Source organism: Borostomias antarcticus (assembly GCF_949987555.1).
Source record: "Borostomias antarcticus genome assembly, chromosome: 3".
Classification (NCBI taxonomy): Eukaryota; Metazoa; Chordata; class Actinopteri; order Stomiiformes; family Stomiidae; genus Borostomias; species Borostomias antarcticus.
In genome coordinates this window covers 801,524-817,095 of record NC_140236.1, presented here as the reverse complement: position 1 = coordinate 817,095, position 15,572 = coordinate 801,524, and the positions used below count along the sequence as shown (strand labels likewise).

General features: G+C 47.4%; 1 protein-coding gene across 1 annotated transcript in view; it reads right to left on the bottom strand.

Moving 5' to 3' along the window:
• Positions 1-1,076: 1,076 nt before the first annotated feature.
• Positions 1,077-15,572, bottom strand: part of LOC311329935 (dihydropyridine-sensitive L-type skeletal muscle calcium channel subunit alpha-1-like) — a gene marked incomplete at both ends in the record, with an annotated part of 45,380 nt that continues 30,884 nt past the window's right edge. The window contains 20 exons of the mRNA XM_084461887.1: positions 1,077-1,325; positions 1,692-1,775; positions 2,445-2,491; positions 2,628-2,689; positions 3,137-3,339; positions 3,927-4,052; positions 5,721-5,848; positions 6,392-6,493; positions 6,614-6,813; positions 7,268-7,395; positions 8,789-8,948; positions 10,331-10,422; positions 11,360-11,425; positions 11,588-11,713; positions 11,844-11,870; positions 12,622-12,669; positions 13,925-14,008; positions 14,153-14,263; positions 14,378-14,536; positions 15,496-15,572. The exon at positions 15,496-15,572 is cut by the window's right edge and continues 125 nt beyond it. Coding sequence (XP_084318013.1) covers positions 1,077-1,325; positions 1,692-1,775; positions 2,445-2,491; positions 2,628-2,689; positions 3,137-3,339; positions 3,927-4,052; positions 5,721-5,848; positions 6,392-6,493; positions 6,614-6,813; positions 7,268-7,395; positions 8,789-8,948; positions 10,331-10,422; positions 11,360-11,425; positions 11,588-11,713; positions 11,844-11,870; positions 12,622-12,669; positions 13,925-14,008; positions 14,153-14,263; positions 14,378-14,536; positions 15,496-15,572 — 2,279 coding nt within the window. The remainder of the gene's footprint in view (positions 1,326-1,691; positions 1,776-2,444; positions 2,492-2,627; positions 2,690-3,136; positions 3,340-3,926; positions 4,053-5,720; positions 5,849-6,391; positions 6,494-6,613; positions 6,814-7,267; positions 7,396-8,788; positions 8,949-10,330; positions 10,423-11,359; positions 11,426-11,587; positions 11,714-11,843; positions 11,871-12,621; positions 12,670-13,924; positions 14,009-14,152; positions 14,264-14,377; positions 14,537-15,495) is intronic.

The following is a 15,572-nucleotide window of genomic DNA, read 5'->3' as shown; positions in this document are numbered from 1 at the left end:
TCTGGAGGTTCCTGGACCATCTTTGATCAAACTAACCAATAGCGTGTTCAGCTCTACCAAGAACTCCAGTGACAAACATACTAAAGACCTGTATTTCTTAAATTAAATAAAAACAATGTCTGAATATAATATGAAACGTAAGAGACAAATACTTAACATACATCCATTAAATAATCATATCTCAACATCGACAAATTAATGATTCTCATAAATTAAAGTACAATCTTATGTCCAACACATAAAAAAAGAAACTTCCTTTGAAAACAGCTCCAGCCTGTGATGAGCGAGGGGAGCAGCCAAGGAGAACTGACCCTGTGATGAGCGAGGGGAGCAGCCAAGGAGAACTGACCCTGTGATGAGCGAGGGGAGCAGCCAAGGAGAACTGTGTGGTGAAAGTCTCAATTAAATAAGACGGGTGTAAAATAAATACAAAAAAGATCATCGGTAAGTCTTCACCTTTAACAGCTGTGGACATTACCTTTAAGAACCAAGTCAAACAAACATCTGATGTCATTGCACCCTGTTTTCAGCAGGAGAGCCCCTTTCAAAGGATTAACCTGAACGGTTCAAAGTCCTCCGTCTCCTCCCTGACCTCAGCACGTCCATGGAGACCCCTGACCCTTGACCCCCTCACACTCACAGTCACTGTCACCAAGCAACAACAACACCCCCCCCGTCACTAAGGCTCAGCTAGCAACATGGCCGACGGTCTGGTTGTAGCACCACTCAGTGGGAATCGACCACCGTAAAAAAACAATACAAAGAAAGAGGTTTGTGGTGTTCTGTCATGAGTTAGTCTTTTATTTGTTGACAACCAGGCGACTGAGGAGATGGGAGCATGATGATTTTTTTTTTTTTTTCAAGTCCTTGTTAGTTAGTTTTCCACAGGTATCAACCAACAGTCAACAGCATGTTAACCTTGAGCTAACCGCTCAGTTAAACCCTTCAGCCTCGCTAGCTAGGTTTACTCCGTCTCCACGGCAACAAACGAGGCGAATGTGAGGTCACCTACACAGCCTCATCATAAGTAAAGTCACGTGATCGCCCCCGACAACGGCACGTGATTGACGGGCGCCCTAGACTTTGGTGTCGGCCTCGGCCGACTCCGGTGCCATTGCCGCGGTGATGATGGAGGGCGGGATGGGGATGGGACGCCTCTTCCTCTTGACGGCGGTGACGCGCCCGCTGCGCCCGTTCAGGATGCCCTGGGCCACGTCCTCCATGTCGGCCACGCCCATGCGCATGGCCTCCGCCATCTCCTGTTTGGCCACCGACACGAAGGCGGGGTCTTCGGCCAGGGAGTCCAGACCACCTCCTATCAGCGCCTGTCACAGAGGAAGAACAACATGAGTCACATTACGGTAAAGTGATCCTCCCTCTTAAGCACCTAGTGTATTTTAGATTGCTATTCTTGCACTTTGCCTTCAGCACTAGATTATGCTCTTAGTCACTTGTTTTAGAGAGAAGATGCACTTGTGAGTTCTGGTGAGTAGTAGAACATTGGCTTTACCTACGTTAAATGCTATTATTGTTAGTCGCTTTGGATAAAAGCGTCTGCTATGAAAGCGCCTGCTGTAATGTAAAGAACCTGGTCTGGATATAAAAATCAGTGACGGTTGAAATGCACGTTTATCTGAACAAAGTGCACAAATAAAGACCATTTAGATGAAGACGTCTCTCTCCCCACTCACCTCCTGGATCAGCTGGTCGGCGGCAGGCAGTCTCCCGGCGGCGCCCTGGGCCACGCTGTCCCCATAGCTGGGCTCACAGGGGACCTGTCATCACACGGGGACATGGACGGTTATGGACGTCAGCAGGATGGTTTGTCTGTGACTCGTACTGTAAGCAGCTGACGCAGAGCAGAGTCTCTCTTCCCCTGATGGGAACCTGCGCTACATTACCTGAGTGGTACATTACCTGAGTGGTACATTACCTGAGTGGTACATTACCTGAGTGGTACATTGCCTGAGTGGTATATTACCTGAGTGGTACATTACCTGAGTGGTATATTACCTGAGTGGTACATTACCTGAGTGGTATAATACCTGATTGGTACATTACCTGAGTGGTACATTACCTGAGTGGTACATTACCTGAGTGGTACATTACCTGAGTGGTATATTACCTGAGTGGTATATTACCTGAGTGGTACATTACCTGAGTGGTATATTACCTGAGTGGTACATTACCTGAGTGGTATATTACCTGAGTGGTACATTACCTGAGTGGTATAATACCTGATTGGTACATTACCTGAGTGGTACATTACCTGAGAGGTACATTATATGAGTGGTACATTACCTGAGAGGTACATTATCTGAATGGTACTTTACCTGGTGGTACATTACCTGAGCGATACATTATCTAAGTGGTACATTACCTGAGTGGTTCATTACTTGAATGGTATATTACCTGAGTGGTATATTACCTGAGTGGTACATTACCTGAGAGACGCCTGTTCTCACTATGACATCAGAGAAGCAGCTGTTATCTACGGTGAACAAAGAGACTAAATTAGTATGTGGCACATGAACAGGTTAGCCACCTCCACACTTCCTCCAGCGATCCCGGAGTACCAGAGCACACAGGATGACTGTTTCAGACACATGGGAGGTTATAAAACGGACCGTTCTCTGGGTCTTCTCTGGAACGGTAGGGCTGGGCACTCCCCTCTCTCTCATACACTAACCTGAAATGAGCAGACAGCATAGAGACAGTTATCTACTGGATAGATACTGTATGTATTAACTTGCTGAGTGATCCTCAGGTTAGCTAGCAGACTGGGTACAGAGTTTATGATGCGCTGAGTTGTGAATGAACTTGCCACAGGCATGCGTATACTCATCATCTATCACACTATACACAACACTTCTACTGCACAACACAAACTGTACAACACCTACGCACAATACTATAGGCTTACTAACCACCCAGCTGTGCTGGTCTGTACAATACTATACTGTACTATACTATAAAATACTTCACTACGCTATACTATGCTCCTATGCTATACGACTTGAGATGTGCAGTATAAGATAATACTACACTATACTATACTGTACTACACTACTATATACTATACTTCACTATACTGTACTATACCAAACTATACTATACTACTGTACACTCAACTCACGCGTTGTTGTTGTTGTTCTTGGTGGGCGTGGCGGGGAAGAACTCCCGGTTGGTCAGGAAGGCGGAGTCAGGGGGCGACTCTGTGTCCACGCGGCGACTCTCTGAGAACAGCAGGGGGCGCTGGCTGGTCTGGGGCGCCGCGGGGCTGCTGGGCTCCGACACAAACGGGTCCACGACGTGGTTCCCAAACAGGCCGCCCATGCGCTGGACAACCAAACACAAACCTTGGGGTTAGCATGTCCTCGTTCACTCACAGGCTGCAGGTCAGATTCAAATTAATATCTACACTTTATTACATCCAGCTCAGTGGCCTTGTGGTTAGAGTTTCCGCCCTGAGACTGGGAGGTCGTGAGTTCGATCCCCGGCCGAGTCATACCAAAGACTATTTAAAAATATTACCTCCCTGCTTGGCACTCAGCATCAAGGGTTGGATTGGGGGTGAGTCTCTGTGACATACTAGCATCATGTCCAGGGGGTGGACTAGTACATACTAGCATCATGTCCAGGGGGTGGACTAGTACATACTAGCATCATGTCCAGGGGGTGGACCTGTACATCACGCTAAGGAACCAGGAGATAGGCTCCTCCTATGGGCCAATAGGCTCGAGAACCAGTTCTCAAGGCTACTTACTTACCATTACATCCTCTGCCTCTACTTCCTGTATCAACTTCTAATTCTCATTCATCCCACTGGTTTATATAAAAACAGAGTCAGACTCCTCTATGATGTGAGGATGTGTGAGGTCATCCCTGGCGCGTCCGTGTTCACGGCCCTCCGGTCAGCGTCTCACCCTGTAGATGCCCTCCTCCCCGGACTCCTCCATGGCCCGGTCCATCTCCTCCTCGTTCTGCAGGTCCCCAGAGATGGCCCTGTGGAGCTCCGGCGCCGCCTCCTCCTCAATGCTCCTCAGCCCGGCCTGGACACACCCAGGAGGAGGGGGAGGAGGGGAGGAGAGGAGAGGAGAGGAGAGAGAGGAGGGAGAGGAGAGGAGAGGAGAGGAGAGGAGAGGAGGAGAGAGGAGGGGAGAGGAGAGGAGAGGAGAGGAGAGGAGAGGAGAGGAGAGGAGAGGAGAGGAGAGGAGAGGAGAGGAGAGGAGGGGAGAGGAGGGGAGAGGAGAGGAGAGGAGGGGAGAGGAGAGGAGAGGAAGGGAGAGGAGAGGAGAGGAGAGGAGAGGAGAGGAGAGGAGAGGAGAGGAGAGGAGAGGAGAGGAGAGGAGAGGAGAGGAGAGGAGAGGAGAGGAGAGGAGAGGAGAGGAGGGGGAGGACAAACATAGAGGGTTACAGAGGAGAGATTAATCGTGGGAGTTGAAGTGAGAGACAAAGAGAGAAAATGAGTTTAGGAAGACGGAGAGAACAGATCAGAAAAGGTCAGCTAATGGAGTTATCTAAATGCAGACATTAAGCCCATTATAGCTGAGTTATCTAAATGCAGACATTAAGCCCGTTATATCTGAGACTGATACACGGTGACGCAAACCCCAGAAGACAACAGATGTCAGAGGAGCACATTCCAGACAGCTGACCTCAGTGGAACTCTTCTTGGTGTTACATACAGACCCTACGCTGCCCTCGCTGCTCTCCAGGGGGCGCTGGGAGTACCACCGCAGTGATGGGCAGGCCAGTATGAGTTATTGTTATTAGTTTACAATCCCATTTAATTGTGTGTGTATATATATATATGTATGTGTGTGTGTGTCTATTAGTGGGTTCATAGTAACGCTGGCATATCTGGATAGTGCCGATAGTGTGGTGTGTGCCCCTTTAAGAGTCGGTGAGTGGGTGTGGTCTCACGGGGCGTGTGACCTGAATAGGGGAACCTTTGAGAGCTGATTTTAGCCCTATTGACTGGACTGGAAGGACGGACCAGGCTGGACAGGATGTCCTGTCCCTGTTCTGTCCATGGATGGCTGGGAAATGTGAGGTTGCTCTTGAAACAGTGACAGGGAGGAGGAGCTACTAGAGTGGCTAGGAGGAGGAGCTACTAGGGTGGGTAGGAGGAGGAGCTACTAGGGTGGCCAGGAGGAGGAGCTACTAGGGTGGCCAGGAGGAGGAGCTACTAGGGTGGGTAGGAGGAGGAGCTACTAGGGTGGCCAGGAGGCGGAGCTACTAGGGTGGCCAGGAGGAGGAGCTACTAGGGTGGCCAGGAGGCGGAGCTACTAGGGTGGCCAGGAGGAGGAGCTACTAGGGTGGCTAGGAGGAGCTACAAGAGTGGCTAGGAGGAGGAGCTACTAGGGTGACTAGGAGGGGGAGCTACTAGGGTGGCCAGGAGGAGGAGCTACTAGGGTGGCTAGGAGGAGGAGCTACTAGGGTGGGTAGGAGGCGGAGCTACTAGGGTGGCTAGGAGGCGGAGCTACTAGGGCGGCAAGGAGGAGGAGCTACTAGGGTGGGTAGGAGGCGGAGCTACTAGGGTGGCTAGGAGGCGGAGCTACTAGGGTGATCTTAGATAACAACCAGCCCTGGGGATAGAGGTTAGCCGGTGAACACCCTAGCTCTCTGTCACACTGCAGTATATACTGGAAGAGTGTTAGAAAGTGATAGACAGAAATCAAGCTTGGTAGATCCAGGTGTTGTGGGGCGGGTCTCACCTGGATCTCCGTGGCGCTCTTCTTCGTTGGTCGGTAGCCGTAGTACTCTTCCTGACGCTTCATGAACTTCCTGAAGTGCTCCTGGATCAGGAAGGTGGCGTAGAACTTCCCCACCGTCACCTCATCATCTGAGCAAAGACAAAATACAGAACGGACGTTTGAGATCATCTAACTTCCGTAGTTTGACGTATTTCCGATGTAACAACATGAGGGTGGGACATATGTTTAGAGGAATTTGATTGGAACATTGACAAGTGGACGGGTTTTAAGAACTTTAGACAGATTCGATAGAAGGATAGCGTTGATTGACGGGTGGATGTCGTGAGATTATTGGCCTAAAATCTAAGGTACCTGTTGTCGTCATTGCACGTGACCTACCGTTTTCCAGGAAGTAAGAAATGATATACTTTGATATAAGATTACAACAAAAGTAGAATTTTGTAAATCTTTTGGCATACATCGTTGAATAGGTGAACACTGTGACTAATTATATGAACCACAATGGGACAGAATGCTTTTTTCATTTCAGTGTGACTTTAAACCATAACAAGCACATACGATCAAACGCAACAAAACACACATTTAAAGGCTGTCCTCATTAAAGGGACATTCTGACCAACTGTCCACAGTTACACACTGTTTCTTTCTAGAGATTGATGTTGAGAACATACCTCCTATGGGTGGGATGACCTGGTCAAGCAGCTTCATACTGGTGCGCTTCCAGATCTTCTTTATAATGGCTCGCAGCTCCTCATTGGCTTGCTCGAAGTTCCCTGGTCAGGACAAGTTGGGGACGTCAAATATTACAATGGCATTAATACATACTGTGTCTGTGTGTGTGTGTGTGTCTGCGTGTGTGTGTGTGTGTGTGTACTGTAAATGCACACACGCACCCTCAGTCTTGATCATGAGGGCGGTCCTGACCAGGGCGAACAGCGTGGCGTTGAAGGTGACGGAGCCGTCACTGTTGAGAGGCATGTTCATGGCGATGAGGCGCTTACAGGCCGAGCGATGGGGACAGAACTTCCCGAAGCCCAGCGGAGGCTGGATCCTCCTCAGCAGCGTCACCACGTCGAGATGCTTAATACGCCCCCTGGAGGACGGGAGGACAACACACACAATTCAGCATCATCAAGTTGATTTCAAGTTGAAATTCAGATCAATTTAATTCAATTCAATTTAATTCAATTTAATTCAATTTAATTCAATTTAATTCAATTTAATTCAATTTAACTCAATTTAACTCAATTCAGTTCAGTTCTGTTCAGTTCAGATCTACTGTACATAGTCTCTGGTTACATTGACGTAAAACATGACAGACAGACAGACAAACAGGTCATTCAACAGGCAGACAAACAGACAGACAGACAGACAGACAGGCAGGTAGACAGGCAGGTAGACAGACAGACAGAGAGACAGAGACAGGCAGACAGGCAGACAGACAGACAGACAGACAGGCAGGCAGACAGGCAGGCAGGCAGACAGACAGAGAGACAGACAGACAGGCAGGCAGACAGACAGACAGACAGGCAGCCAGAGAGACTCACGTGGCGTCAGGGTCGTATTCAGCCCAGATCTTCTTAAACTCGTCCAGATGATGCGGACCGAGGATCGACCAATCACGAGTCAGGTAGTCAAAGTTGTCCATGATCACAGCTACAAACAAGTTGATGATCTGCAGAGAGAAGAGAGCGAACCATAGTTCACCCCTGAACTATTACTGAACATAGTTCACACCTGAACTATTACTGAACATAGTTCACACCTGAACTATTACTGAACATAGTTCACACCTAAACTATTACTGAACATAGTTCACACCTAAACTATTACTGAACATAGTTCACACCTGAACTATTACTGAACATAGTTCACACCTAAACTATTACTGAACATAGTTCACACCTAAACTATTACTGAACATAGTTCACACCTAAACTATTACTGAACATAGTTCACACCTAAACTATTACTGAACATAGTTCACACCTGAACCATTACTGAACATAGTTCACACCTAAACTATTACTGAACATAGTTCACACCTGAACTATTACTGAACATAGTTCACACCTGAACTATTACTGAACATAGTTCACACCTAAACTATTACTGAACATAGTTCACACCTAAACTATTACTGAACATAGTTCACACCTGAACTATTACTGAACATAGTTCACACCTGAACTATTACTGAACATAGTTCACACCTAAACTATTACTGAACATAGTTCACACCTGAACTATTACTGAACATAGTTCACACCTGAACTATTACTCAACATAGTTCACACCTGAACTATTACTGAACATAGTTCACACCTAAACTATTACCGAACATAGTTCACACCTAAACTATTACTGAACATAGTTCACACCTAAACTATTACCGAACATAGTTCACACCTAAACTATTACTGAACATAGTTCACACCTGAACTATTACTGAACATAGTTCACACCTGAACTATTACTGAACATAGTTCACACCTGAACTATTACTGAACATAGTTCACACCTAAACTATTACTGAACATAGTTCACACCTGAACTATAACTGAACATAGTTCACACCTGAACTATTACTGAACATAGTTCACACCTGAACTATTACAGCACATAGTCCACACCTAAACTATTACTGAACATAGTTCACACCTAAACTATTACTGAACATAGTTCACACCTGAACTATTACTGAACATAGTTCACACCTAAACTATTACTGAACATAGTTCACACCTCAACTATTACTGAACATAGTTCACACCTAAACTATTACTCAACATAGTTCACAACTAAACTAACCCTGACCCTAACCCTAACCCTGACCCTGACCCTGACCCTGACCCTAACCCTAACCCTGACACTAACCCTGACCCTGACCCTGACCCTGACCCTAACCCTGACACTAACCCTGATCCTGACACTAACCCTGACCCTAACCCTAACCCTAACCCTAACCCTGACACTAACCCTAACCCTAACCCTAACCCTGACCCTGACCCTAACCCTGACCCTGACCCGTAACCAGCTGCTCACTAGGCTGATCTGCCCTGGCTCACCAGGAAGGCGCAGAGCATGTAGAAACTCAGGAAGTAGAAGACGGCGAAGCCGGCCCCGCAGGTGTACTCCTCCCCGGGCAGGAAGTCAGACTTGGGGTCACACTTCTTCCCGTACATGGAGGCCAACATGATCTCCTGCCACGCCTCTCCTGTGGCACACCTAGAACACACACATATACACACACACATATACACACACGCACTCTCACACACACACACACACACAAACACATAGACACACACACACAACACACACACACAGACACACACACACACACACACAAACACATAGACACACACACACACACACACACACACACACACACACACACACACACACACACACACACACACACAGAAGCAGACATAAGCTGAGTAAACATCGTGCAGGCTGAGTGTTTCCTGTCCAAATCCACCCCACTGAATACTGAACCTACTTCTGTCAAGTTGAAGCAATTATCACGATTCCCCCTTATACCTGTCTACCTGTTAAACCCCTCCTTATACCTGTCTACCTGTTAAACCCCTCCTTATACCTGTCTACCTGTTAAACCCCTCCTTATACCTGTCTACCTGTTAAACCCCTCCTTATACCTGTCTACCTGTTAAACCCCTCCTTATACCTGTCTACCTGTTAAACCCCTCCTTATACCTGTCTACCTGTTAAATCCCCCCTTATACCTGTCTACCTGTTAAACCCCTCCTTATACCTGTCTACCTGTTAAATCCCTCCTTATACCTGTCTACCTGTTAAACCCCTCCTTATACCTGTCTACCTGCTAAACCCCTCCTTATACCTGTCTACCTGTTAAACCCCTCCTTATACCTGTCTACCTGTTAAACCCCTCCTTATACCTGTCTACCTGTTAAACCCCTCCTTATACCTGTCTACCTGTTAAACCCTCCTTATACCTGTCTACCTGTTAAACCCCTCCTTATACCTGTCTACCTGTTAAACCCCTCCTTATACCTGTCTACCTGTTAAACCCCTCTTATACCTGTCTACCTGTTAAACCCCTCCTTATACCTGTCTACCTGTTAAACCCCTCCTTATACCTGTCTACCTGTTAAACCCCTCCTTATACCTGTCTACCTGTTAACCCCTCCTTATACCTGTCTACCTGTTAAACCCCTCCTTATACCTGTCTACCTGTTAAACCCCTCCTTATACCTGTCTACCTGTTAAATCCCTCCTTATACCTGTCTACCTGTTAAACCCCTCCTTATACCTGTCTACCTGTTAAACCCCTCTTATACCTGTCTACCTGTTAAACCCCTCTTATACCTGTCTACCTGTTAAACCCCTCCTTATACCTGTCTACCTGTCAGTGTCTTTGCTCAGGGACACTTCGACCTCTCATCAGGAGGAGCCGGGATTCGAACCACTGACCCTACGATCATTGGACGACCCGCTCTACCTCCTGAGCTACAGCTGCCCGGATCTCCATGAAGAGGAAGGGCTGGTATATGACTGGTCTCCAGCCACGTTGTCAGGTCTGGATCTAAGTTTGACCTTTGAACCCCCCCCCCGGTCCCACGCACCGGAACAGCACCAGGACGGCCTGAGGGAATGTCTGGAAGTTGTTGTTCCGGTTGATCTGCGTTCCGTCCACTAACGCCACCTTCCCGAACACCTGGAGGACAAGACAGACATGAACACCTGGAGGACAAGACAGACAGGATGGACACCTGGAGGACAAGACCGACAGGATGGACACCTGGGGGACAAGACAGACAGGATGGACACCTGGAGGACAAGACAGACATGAACACCTGGAGGACAAGACAGACATGAACACCTGGAGGACAAGACAGACAGGATGGACACCTGGAGGACAAGACAGACAGGATGGACACCTGGAGGACAAGACAGACAGGATGGACACCTGGAGGACAAGACAGACAGGATGGACACCTGGGGGACAAGACAGACAGGATGGACACCTGGGGGACAAGACAGACAGGATGGACACCTGGGGGACAAGACAGACAGGATGGACACCTGGAGGGACAAGACAGACAGGATGGACACCTGGAGGACAAGACAGACAGGATGGACACCTGGGGGACAAGACAGACAGGATGGACACCTGGAGGACAAGACAGACAGGATGGACACCTGGGGGACAAGACAGACAGGATGGACACCTGGAGGGACAAGACAGACAGGATGGACACCTGGAGGACAAGACAGACAGGATGGACACCTGGGGGACAAGACAGACAGGATGGACACCTGGAGGACAAGACAGACAGGATGGACACCTGGAGGACAAGACAGACATGATGGACTCCTGGGGGACAAGACAGACAGGATGAACACCTGGGGGACAAGACCAACAGGATGAACACCTGGAGGACAAGACAGACAGGATGGACACCTGGGGGACAAGACAGACAGGATGGACACCTGGGGGACAAGACAGACAGGATGGACACCTGGAGGATAAGACAGACAGGATGGACACCTGGGGGACAAGACAGACAGGATGGACACCTGGGGGACAAGACAGACAGGATGAACACCTGGGGGACAAGACAGACAGGATGGACACCTGGAGAGTACGGTACCTGCATCCCGATGACAGCGTAGATGAAGAACAGCATGACGATGAGGAGGGCTACGTAGGGTAGAGCCTGTGGAACACACACACACACACACACACACACACACACACACACACACACACACACACACACACACACACACACACTCTGAGTCATCACGCCATCACACCAATCCATATAGATGTAGAGAGCAGAGGAGGAAGAGGAGGAAGAGGAGTGGTTCTGACCCACCTGGAAGGACTTGATGAAGGTCCAGAGCAGGTTCCTGATGCCCTCGGACCGGTTCAGCAGCTTGACCAGACGCATCACACGGAACAGTCGGAAGAACGTGATGGAGACCCTGGCGTTCTCCGAAGCCTGCCACCATACAGAACGTACGGAGAACAACATCAGCATGACCAGTCATACGTTCTCCTAAACCAACTGGCCTGGTTTACACAACAATATTTATAACCAAAAATGTTAAATTATCGAAAAAATGTCTTACCGCAATGGCCTGCATTGGGTTAGTGTCCTGAAACATGACGTCACAAACACATAATCTCAGTTACAAACACTCATGTTTAGCTTTCAAATGTACTATTTGACATCACATAGGTACTGTAGCATTTGAATAAGTCAATATACTACACTATGCATGTTTCATGTGTTTAAGTCGTACGTTTTTAAGTCTGAATTCAAACCATTGCAGTTTAGGGACACATTCATTCAAGGGTTATCAGGGGTCATTCAGGGGTTATCAGGGGGAAGTTCTTAGTTCTAGAGGGAACACTTGCATTAATACATGCTCTAAAAACACATGAGGATGATGAGGAGTTTAGTTTAGTTTAAACGTAAAAAAAGAAAGAAAAAAGCCTCCTTAACTGAGCTCTCTACCAGGAGTAACAACCCTTAGTAACAACCCTTAGTAACAACCCTTAGTAACCCATGAAACATATATGATTCACTTTGGTTAAGCCTTTGATTAAAGCCAAAGTCAGTATAATAAAATCCCATTACGTACTTGATGCCATTACTCATCCAGTTAGACACATGTTCAGATAACGCATGAAGCCAAGCGGTATAAACATGAAGTAAAACCTTCAGATATATTTCAAGCACCCCTGCTAATACAACATGAGCCAGTAAGCAGCTCCGATGACAGATGTCCCTGTAGCGTGTTTAGCTGCTGCTAGCTGGCTATCTGAGGAGGGCCGGCCGCTCAGGAAACTCTAGCCAGGGAAAGAGAGATGGTGCTCACACAGCAAGACCATGCAGATATTTACAGCACAGCCATGGAGACAGTACAGGCCCCCAGTGGTAGATAGGGCAGCCTGAGAGAGAGAGAGAGAGAGAGAGGGAGAGGGAGGGAGAGGGAGAGAGAGAGAGAGAGAGAGGGGGAGAGGGAGGGAGAGGGAGAGAGAGAGAGAGAGAGAGGGGGGGGGAGGGAGAGGGAGAGAGAGAGAGAGAGGGAGGGAGAGAGGGAGGGAGAGAGAGAGAGGGAGAGAGAGGGAGAGCGAGAGGGAGAGGGAGAGAGAGAGGGGGGGAGAGAGAGAGAGGGGGGAGAGAGGGAGAGAGGGAGGGAGAAAAAGAGGGAGAGAGAGAAAGATAGAGGGAAAGGGGGAAGGAAAGAAAGAGAGATGAGGTGTTAGACAGGTGGAGGAGAGAGAACGGTGGTGTGTGGTACAAGGCAGTGACAAACAGTTTTCCTTTTGTGAGTTTGAGAAAGTCAAGAAAAATTGTGCAACACAGATTGTGGAATTGTGATTGGTGCTGATAACAGTGAGTCAGATCTTTAACGTGGGAACTCAAGCTCAAATATCCTGTGAAGATGACACAGTGACCATGACATGACCGGTGACCTCATATCCTGTGAAGATGACACAGTGACCATGACATGACCTGTGACCTCAGTCCTTGGTGCCCTGGAACATCACCTCAGCCAAAGTCCATCCAAACAGACCACAGAAAACCAGACATAGTGAACCCTTTAATATGAAAACACATGACTAAAACACGATGGGGAGTGAATACGTCGATTATCTCAACGGTGGTCTTCCAGTTACATGTGTTTGGTGGAGGGGGGCATTCCAATGAGGGGGGCGGGGGTGGAGATGGTCTTGACGGGGCGGTCGGAGGGTGGGGGGGTATCTAACCGTAGTACTGACCATGTCCTGTGAACTACATCTGCTAGGCCGCAGGGGCAGATGTCCACCCACCATAATATGTCTCTGGGGTTTGGATAGACACTGTGATATACGGCATCATTAACGCATGGGACAGACTATTTCATGACAATATCAACATTTTTGAAAGACGACTTTTTAAAAACAGGTGTGGATTGGGCTGGTGTGATTATGCAGAACCTGTGGAATGTGTGTGTGACCTTTGGAATGTGTGTGTGACCTGTGGAATATGTGTGTGACCTGTGGAATATGTGTGTGACCTTTGGAATATGTGTGTGACCTTTGGAATGTGTGTGACCTTTGGATTATGTGTGTGACCTTTGGATTATGTGTGTGACCTTTGGATTATGTGTGTGACCTGTGGGACCAACGACACACCAGTGGATGTCCTCTGCGTACTCACATCGACCTCGCTCAGGATGACGTCAACGACACTTCCGATGACGATGATGAAGTCAAACACGTTCCAAGGGTCGCCGAAGTAGCCCTGCACCACGAGATACGCCACAAGTAAGCTCATCCTTCAATGATACTTCAGAAGTTAACACTTCATCAGTTTGATAGTGGTTATGTGTGACGAACATGTTCATGTGTATCTTGGTCATGTTTGAACCCAGGGTCCAGGGCTTACCCTCGCCTTGAAGGCTATGAGCTTCAAGATCATCTCCACAGTGAAGAGCACAGTGAAGATCAGGTTCAGAGTGTCTGACAACTTGGTCACATGTTGTGACTGGTCGCAGTGCTACAAGTGGGACACGTGACAAATATTAGCTACAAAAAAGGTGTTCAAAAGTTTAGGGAAATGTTGGAAAAAATGCTTGTGTGGTGCTGATGCATTTGAGTGTGGCGTGTTTACCTGCATGCCCAGACACAAGGTGTTCAGCATGATGAGGAAGAACATGAGGTACTCGAAGTAGGACGAGGTGACGACGTACCACACCTGGTACTGTCTGGGGTTCTTAGGGATGTAACACCTGAGAGGACGAGCCTTGAGCGCGTACTGGACACACTGACGCTGTGGAGAGTTAGGAAACACATTTAGTATCCTAGCTCTGGAGTTAGGAAACACATTTAGTATCGTACTGTAGCTCTGGAGTTAGGAAACACATTTAGTATCGTAGCTCTGGAGTTAGGAAACACATTTAGTATCGTAGCTCTGGAGTTAGGAAACACATTTAGTATCGTACTGTAGCTCTGGAGTTAGGAAACACATTTAGTATCCTAGCTCTGGAGTTAGGAAACACATTTAGTATCGTAGCTCTGGAGTTAGGAAACACATTTAGTATCCTAGCTCTGGAGTTAGGAAACACATTTAGTATCGTAGCTCTGGAGTTAGGAAACACATTTAGTATCCTAGCTCTGGAGTTAGGAAACACATTTAGTATCCTAGCTCTGGAGTTAGGAAACACATTTAGTATCCTAGCTCTGGAGTTAGGAAACACATTTATAGTATTCTCTTAGTATCTCTGGAGTTAGGAAACACATTTATAGTATTCTCTTAGTATCTCTGGAGTTAGGAAACACATTTATAGTATTCTCTTAGTATCTCTGGAGTTAGGAAACACATTTATAGTATTCTCTTAGTATCTCTGGAGTTACAGTAGGAAACACATTTAGTATAGTATTCTAGTAACTGGTCTTAGTCTTAGTAACTGGAGTTAGGAAACACATTTGATATAGTATTCTCTTAGCAACTATGGAGTTAGGAAACACATTTCATATAGTATTCTCTTAGTAACTCTGTCATTGGATTTAGGAAACATAAGCACACTACTATGCCAATATCCCTCAGATATCAATAGATTCACTGCATTTCATACTGGCATTGATTTAAGGATCAGTTTGGAGAAATGTAGATTTCAAGTTGGGCTTTGGGCCTAAAAGTCTGACCAATCAGGCCGCAGGGTTTACAATTGCTGAGGGGAAACAACAAACATGATATTGCAATATTCCAGTCGGGACGTGATCTCAAACCTGGTTCTTGTTCAGCTCACAGTTCTTGTACTCCTGCTCTCCCTGCTCCTGGAAGGTGACGATGACGAAGCCCACAA